The sequence below is a fragment of the Sus scrofa genome, chromosome 5 (genome assembly GCF_054392235.1).
Source record: "Sus scrofa isolate SSC_HxYL_T2T_F1_AM1 chromosome 5, Sscrofa_HxYL_maternal_Yorkshire_Landrace_v2.0, whole genome shotgun sequence".
NCBI classification, from domain to species: domain Eukaryota; kingdom Metazoa; phylum Chordata; class Mammalia; order Artiodactyla; family Suidae; genus Sus; species Sus scrofa.
The window spans coordinates 68,679,950-68,687,917 of NC_139387.1; the positions used below are offsets into that span (position 1 = coordinate 68,679,950).

General features: G+C 38.0%; 1 protein-coding gene across 1 annotated transcript; it reads right to left on the reverse strand.

Annotated features, from left to right (window-relative positions):
• Positions 1-592: 592 nt before the first annotated feature.
• CLEC1B (C-type lectin domain family 1 member B) lies at positions 593-7,395 on the reverse strand. The gene is made up of 6 exons (NM_001315794.1): positions 7,332-7,395; positions 6,398-6,496; positions 5,276-5,389; positions 4,965-5,116; positions 2,554-2,660; positions 593-750 (listed from the first exon to the last, which is right to left on the reverse strand). The coding sequence occupies exons 1-6, from the start codon at positions 7,393-7,395 to the stop codon at positions 606-608; spliced, it is 681 nt and encodes a 226-aa protein (NP_001302723.1). The 3' UTR covers positions 593-605.
• Positions 7,396-7,968: the final 573 nt, after the last annotated feature.

The following is a 7,968-nucleotide window of genomic DNA, read 5'->3' on the forward strand; positions in this document are numbered from 1 at the left end:
AGGCTAGGGGTCTAATTCGAGCTGTAGCCGACGGCCTATGCCACAGCCACAGCAACGTGGGATCCAAGCCGTGTCTGCGACCTACACCACAGCTCATGGCAATGCCGGATCCTTAACCTACGGAGCAAGGCCAGGGATCGAACCCACAACCTCATGGTTCCTAGTCAGATTCGTTAACCACTGCGCCAGGACGGGAACTCCAAGGCTTAATTTTTCTTGTTTCAACTTAAAATGTATGCATTTAATTAAAAAGCAAGTCAAGACACAGGCTTCCAATACCTAAAAAAAAATGTGTTTATGTTTGAAGATGCAGTGACTCACTGTATGTTGAAACAATTGTGAATGGAGGACAAGAAGAATGAAAATTAATGGGAAGAGAACAATTAAATAATCAATTCACTGACTGGCTTCTGGATTATAAAGAAGGCATTATTCCTAATTATAAAGAAGGGACTAAAAGGTGTTGGTAGGAAAGGCGAAGTAAAGATAACTCCAAGGGGAATAAAGGGAAAAATAAAGCAATGTTATGGCTGATGAGTCTTTCATCCAGATCTTTTATTATACAATCAAGCACTTGTCTGTGACATCCTGCCCATCTCTTTGCATTAAAGTAGTTGGTCCACCTTTGGCATGCCTGCCTTCCTCTCACACATTAAATAATGTTTATTCTCACAGAAGGTAGGGTGGATTTTTCCATTATGAAAATAAGCACAATTCATATTTTCTGTTCCATTTCCAGAAAACTTAATCCTGTGAATGCAAAAGGTAGAATGATTTCCTTGGAAAGCTAAATAAATAAGCAGCAATCAAACTCTGTGTATAGTACTTTGGTGCACAAAGTGAAGACAAGAAGTATGGGGAAAAACAGTAAAAAACAACACTCAGAACATTGAGGAAATTCCAATTTGCTTGGGAGTATGAAGCATGGACTTTTGAATAGCTCATAGCAATTTATTATAGGATAAGATTAAGCAGAAGTGAACAGTAGGTGCAATAGGAGTTCAGAGGAAAAGATGGGTGGGGATCTGAAATGATGAGAAAGGCTCCATCTTTTTATATGAGATTATACTTTAGTTCTGTTTTGAAGGAAGGACAGAATTTATATCAACAGAGATGAGAGAGACTTGTAGAGCAAGTACCTGCACAGGATGGAAACAAGTTCAGAGAAAAGCAAGCTGATGAAATATTTTTGAAGTGAGGATTTATATTAGAGGATAATGGATATAAGACAGAACATGTACTGTATTTGCTTGTGAACTTGTCTATATTCCCAGCTATGTCACTATGACAAGAGGACAAATGATGTATATTTATTAATTCATTTACCAATATCTTTGGGATCCCTACTACCTGCTAAAGTTGTTTTCTGTGCTGATGATAGAGCGGTAAACAAAGACAGGGTCCTTTCTACAAACAACTTACATTATAGTGAGAGAAATGTTGGTAAGAAGGCAACAAATAGAATATTTCAGAGAATTTGGTTAAGAGTTATGAAGAAACAAAACAGTGTGATAGGATAGAGTTAAGTGGATGGGCTGGAGGGAAGCTAATATAGTTTGGGTAATAAAAATTTGTCTCATTGAGGAAGTGATGTTTAAGCAGAGACTGGAGTCACAACGGGGAACCCACCATGGACTTCTTGAGACAGAGCATTCAGGAAGGAAATAGCAAGTGCAAAAGCCCTAAGACCTTAAAACATGTTTGATTTATTGAAAGAACAGAGGGATCACAGTTTGCCTGCACTGTTGTGAATGAAGCAGCCAGTGATAAGAATAAAGCCTGAGGTCTATAAAGAGGCTTGCTTGTACTTGTGGTAGTCTTGGCGCCTATGCATAGTAGGTAATAAATACCTATTAAATAAATTAATTAAAATTTAAGTAATGATCAGATTAAGTTTGGTTATCAGTTTAAATTTTAACGGGAGAGATATTGCACAAGATAAACAAAAGGGGATTGGAGATTGGAAAGCCAGTTAAGTAACTCAGAGTAATTGAGCCCTTTGCCTGGACTGTTTGTTGAAGGATAGAGACTGTCAACATGAAAATGAAAATCATCTTGTGAAAGACGTGCCTGAGTCTTGGAAACCCCGAGGAAGGAAGACGAGGTAAAATGATACTGAAAAGTCAGAAGAACCCTCAAAATAATAACTTTCGACCACAAAATAGTGAGGATGATCATTTTGTTATGAAATTATGTGAAGAGAATCAAATCAAGCTAACACCCCCCCTCCACACCCACCCACCCATCTACCTGCACACATAAAATATTCCAATGGCAAAGGTGAGGGTAGAAAGGAATAGGACAATATCAGGAACAGGGGTGGAGTGTGACTTACATAAAGAACAGAGGAGTGGGAGAGCAGGGAAAATAGAATCTTATTACAGGTGCTGTCTTGTTAGGACTAGGACATGAATCAGCCCCTTTGTAGGTAACATACAGCACGACATAGCGTCACCTTCCAACTTGTTAAGTAGTTTGCACTCAAGAGGGTAGAAGATTTCTGGAATAAAAATTGCTAGTCGTGCCTTGTATTCTGAGGGTCCAGTGACTTACATATTTTTGGAGGGGACTGAGCCGTCTTCCCACATCCAGGCCTCTTTGGAGTTCTGGCGGGACAATCCAACCCAACGGATTAATCCAGTCCTGCTGGTGAGGTATTGCTATTACAAACACAAATAAATATAAAAGGATCAGAGTGTTTCTACAGTTCTTGTAATGACATAAAGGCAAAGCTTCATGATAAGCTACCTGGACATAAAACATTAGATTATATGTCTATGTTAATATTAATTATATTTGATATTTAGAATTGTACCTAGTTCACTTGTTGTAGCATTAAAAATACTTGTAAGATATAGGGGAAAATTGGACACAAGAAAGATTATATTCTAATCTTCCTATGTGTTCATCTTCCATCAATTGAAGATTAGAATCCCAAATAAGATACCAAATATGGTTCTTAAATGAAATAAGTGGTAAAGAACTAGAGAAGACAAATGAAAAGAGATACTTTTGTTGGTGAAACTTCATATTCCCTAGAATTCATCTCTACTTGCTTTGGTTTTGTTGCTTAGTTTGCCTACAAAGTCTTAAGTATAGAAGTATCCATTTATTTTAGTTGATTTGGTAGGAGAATTATACAATATCTTTCTCAAAGAGATTTACAAAAGACATACATCTACTTTTTTCTACTTAGAAATGATCATTATTTACTATACTAAATACTATACTTATTTGTTTTGTTCATTGCCAGTTACTCCACTGTAAAATAGGCTCCATGAAGTTAGGAATTTCTGTGTTTTTATTAACACATAGGTACAGGTCTTGGAATAGTTGCAGCACATTTTGGTTGACTTAATGGCTGAATAAATCAATTTATCAGATCTTTTTTTTACTTTTTATTATTTTATTTTCCTAAGTTTTATTGAAGTATAGTTGTATAGCACAGGAAATTCCACTTAATACTCTGTGATAATCTTTAGGGGAAAAGAATCTAAAAAAGAATGGATGTGTGTTTCTGTACAAGTGAATCACTTTATAGTACAACAGTCAGAATTTTTTAAATGCTAGAGTTAACATTCTACGAAAGCAGCATAAAGTCTTTTTTCTTTTTCTTTTTATGGCTGCATTTATGGCATACAAAATTCCCGGACCAGGGGTCAAATCGGAGCTGCAGCTGAGACTTAGGCCGCAGCCACAGCAATACTGAATCCAAGCCACATCTGTGACCAATGCTGCAGCTTGTGGCAATACTAAACCCTTAACCCACTCAGTGAGGTCAGGGATCAAACCCGCATCCTCACAGTGGCAACATCAGGTCCTTAACCCATTCATTGAGCCACAACAGGAACTCCTGTCATTTACAGCTTGAGCTACTCATCATCTTTCTGTTAATTTATGGGGTTTTTTTCTTTAAAATACATACATATGGATTTTTCATTTATCTGAACATTTTCTCTATGAATCTGAGCCCACGCAAAGAGTAAATATAGGTACAGTGAGCTGGAATAGCGGCGCACAAATGAGCATGAACGTCACGGGGCTGGTTTCCTCATGTCTGGTTGCTTCAGCCCTCAGGAAGAGACAAGCCAATTTTGCTCATCATCCCTAGCAATTCTGTAGAATACAACTTACCCGAAAATGTGAATTCTATTGACTCTGTCCGCATAGAGCCCCAATCCTGATCTATTCCAATTCACATTTGCTTTCATTTTTAATATGCAGAAATCTGAATAATTACAATATTAGAAATTATAAGATAAATACAATAAATAATGTATACGTTTAAAAAATTGTTTGGACATACTGTTACGGGATAGAAGGGAGACTCCAAGGCTTGGTTCCTGGCTTGCTCCCAGGATTTATAAAAGGAAAAGTTACATTCAATAATAAAGGGAGAGTGCAGTAGTGGATGCGGATGTATTTTACTTGAAAGGAGGGTTTTGTTAGAAGCTGTCAAAGGGGAAAATGTGGAAGAAGCGTCCTGACTAGCAGAAAATTTTCAACTGAAATCCTGTGTGTTGCCCAAATAAGATTGTGCCCCAAACTTGGTCTGGACGAGCCTGTGAAAAGATAGAGTTTGCACCATGGATTGTTCAAACTGCCAATAATTTAGCAAGAACAGAGAAGATGTGTCATATTGGGATAATACTGATATTTTTATTTTACAATCATACTGAGTTTCTTATACTTTCAGATGCTTTTTTTTTGAATTAGTAAATAGAATTAAGGAAGGAAAAAAATATATCTTAACTCTTGTTGCAGAGATAAGACCAGAACTCGGTTTCACTAGTACTCTTTCAGCACTTTCTACTCTCAAATGTTGCAATTTTTACTGATATCGATAAGGTTCTCAGACTAGCACAAACTGGAAGACATACAAATGTAGAAAAAAAAGCTCACATGTTCCATTTGAGACTTGTCTCCTTATGACTCCAAAATATTTGACATAGAGCTCTCCTTACCAGAATATTCTGGCTGGGGATCTTCAGAAGCGTAGCACTGGTGTCGATACAGTACTTCTTACTCTCTTCCCAGGTCAAGTTGTGCCTGAAGAATCCATAGCAACTGTCTCCATGATATCTCCAGTTTTTCTCACATGGGCTGCACTGATGTCCTTAAGGAGAAACCAAGCATAGGATCCCTTTCGTTCTGAACTGGGCTTACCTTTTCCCCGTGTTCAGTGTTTCCTGCAGATCTCAAGATGCCCTACAGATCTCATTACAAAAATACTCCAGCAAGAGGGATGATGACGTGGTGCCCAAATGGTACTTACTTTCCTCTTGTCCTGATTGTTTTATTAAATCTTGGCAGACCTTCCTTGCTAATTGCTTCAGAGTTCCTGAGAGATGTTCATTCTCAGCTCGTAGGTTGTGTTGCTGCGTGATAGCTAGATATAAAAATTAGGTAATAATTTGTCGTGAGGATAACCAGGGTGATGCCAAACAAGTCCTCCCAATAAACTTTAAATTCAGTAGAGTTGTCAGTCTACGAGGTGCTTAGAGATACATCTGAGTAAATGAGTGCTAGAAAGAGGTCAGGCTAAAGAAGGTTCCAAAGAATACTTTAAGTACCATGCAGAATGATCCCAAGGGGTCTCCACAAGAATGAGTGAATTATTTGAAGGAGACAATCAGAAATAAGAACAGACCACAATCCAATTGCATGCCCAAAGCAGCGGTTCTGACCTTTCCTTGAACACAGATTTCTAAGCACATTTCACAAAGGTGAATGACCTCTGTTATTATGTTTTTCATGTGATGCCAAAATATCCATTCACTTAAAAAGTACATATCAGTTTCTTGTAATGCTCAAAGTACTGTGATATTCAGGTAAATCAAAGGTGGTGAATGAAATGTTCTAAATATCTTCTGAAAAATAAATAAGCACATGAACAAGCAATAATTATACAGATGATAATGTAACATTGGGGGACTTTTAGGTTTATAGGAAGAAGAAATATTTGTAAATTGGGGGGATATGAATTCTCTCAGTGGAAGTAAGTAAATACATTCAGTTTAAAAAATGAGAAGAAGGGCATTTTCATGAAAAGGGAATAGGATGAGTAAAATCTCAGGCAGGGGGACATAGGATTTATTCATGAAACTGAGAAAACCACACTGGTTGGATCTTAAGATGTGCAGAATAGGGAGGAAATGAGGATCTTAAAGACCAGCTTAAAATTCTTAAAAATAGTTCATTAAAAAAATCTAAATGGTATTTCTAATCAGAAGGCAAAGGTCAGAGTTCTTTATTGAGGCTATCTTGGCAGCTAAGTATAGGATGATTAGAGTAGTAACAAGTAGAAACATACTGACAATTGAGCTTAATGTTCAATTGTTGACACTTAGTTATTATCTTCCTCAGATCAAATCTTTGGCAATCAGTTGATACTTACACAGAATGCCCAGAGCCACCAGCCCAAAAACCATCCCTATGCATAAGACCAGCAGAGTCAAAGCCATCACACGCCACAGAGAGGATGCAGCAGGATCACCTGTAAGCATGCAATAAAGATAATGGGGGGCAAGCAGAATGGCACAGCTATGGGGCAGCAGTGTCCCTGTTCCCACCCCCTCAGGATGATCGAAGTGATACAAACAGCTTCATTGGTACATCCTGCCTTTGCTCCCTCAACGAGCAAAGTACGCAACTCACTCCATCCCTACTTCCCCTGGTCTTCTCTATGAGTCCAAATATAACTAGCTGTCAAGGTCTTGTGGTTTTGTCTTTAATAAATAATTGCATTCATAAGCAACAACTGTAGAATCACAGGCATTTGCTGACATCTTAGAAAATGGAATTTCCAAACGTTCTCCTCTTATCCCCTTGCTTTCTATTCCCTCCAGCATTTTTTTTTTACAGCCTCACCCAAGGTATATGGAAGTTCCTGGGCTAGGGATTGAATTAGAGCTGCAGCTGCCAGCCTACACCACAGCCACAGCAACACTGGATCCAAGTTGCATCTGCCACCTATGCCACAGCTTGTGACAACGCTGCATCCTTTACCCACTGAGCAAGGTCAGGGATAGAAACAGCATCTTCACAGCGACAAGTCAGATCCCTAACCCACTGAGCCACAATGGGAACTCCATCCCTCCAGAATTTAAACCCGTAAACCTTAATGTAATGTACCCTGCTTGTATCCTTTATTGTTTATATTCTAGATAAATCTTTCCGAGCGTAGGTAGATAGCACTCAAATGCTGGAGATAAAGAAGGTCCTTCAGGAAACTTAAAACTGTATATGCTGTCACCAGCAGAAATAAGAAAATTAGGGTGAATCCATTTTCAACAGTTAATTTCCAAGTTGCTGACTCTGGGCATTCTTACCTGAAGTGAGAGCTGGTTTTTCAGTTTTAACATTTAAGGTGACATATCCGTCTTCATCCTGCATGGCTTTCCTTGGACTGCAAGTGAGCTCAGGCTTCAATGACTGCAAAATGTTGGGTCCACTTCGATTTCAATTTCTACCAGCCTGTGATCCTTTCTCTCTGGTAAGGTGGAGCCATATGCAATGGGGCACATGGTTTTTTTGTTTCTTGGGTTTTGTTTCTTTCCAGGAAGCCTTTTAATAGCTTCTCAGAGATACATGGACCTTAAACACAAAAACACAAAAATAATAACTTGTGGTAAAGGAGTAGATATGGCATTCGTTTCCTGTTTCCTTATCATCCTTTAGAAATGAAGGAATATTCCATTGTGTGTATCCTTCCAGAGAACAAAGGTTCATGCTTCATCCTAACCTTAACAATGTCTAAATCATATTGTTTACATAAACTGATTTCTGATGACAATTCATGGATAAAACATCAGCAGATATAGCCTAGCTCATTATGAGGAAAAAATCTAATATAATTTTCTCTAAGATGAGCGGTATTAAAAGTTTCATGGTCTAGTGTTAGAAGGTGTAATCATAAGCAAGGATTCATCCAAATTTTTGCATCTTTCTTAGATCAAAGTTTTAAAT

Excerpts from the sequence above, each read along its gene's own strand:
- CLEC1B (NM_001315794.1), bottom strand. The coding sequence starts at position 7,395 with ATGCAGGATGAAGACGGATATGTCACCTTAAATGTTAAAACTGAAAAA. Across the intron at positions 5,390-6,397 it reads GGTGGCTCTGGGCATTCTGT|CTATCACGCAGCAACACAAC; the intron begins GTAAGTATCAAC and ends TTTTATATCTAG. Across the intron at positions 5,117-5,275 it reads ACAATCAGGACAAGAGGAAA|GACATCAGTGCAGCCCATGT; the intron begins GTAAGTACCATT and ends TTTCTCCTTAAG.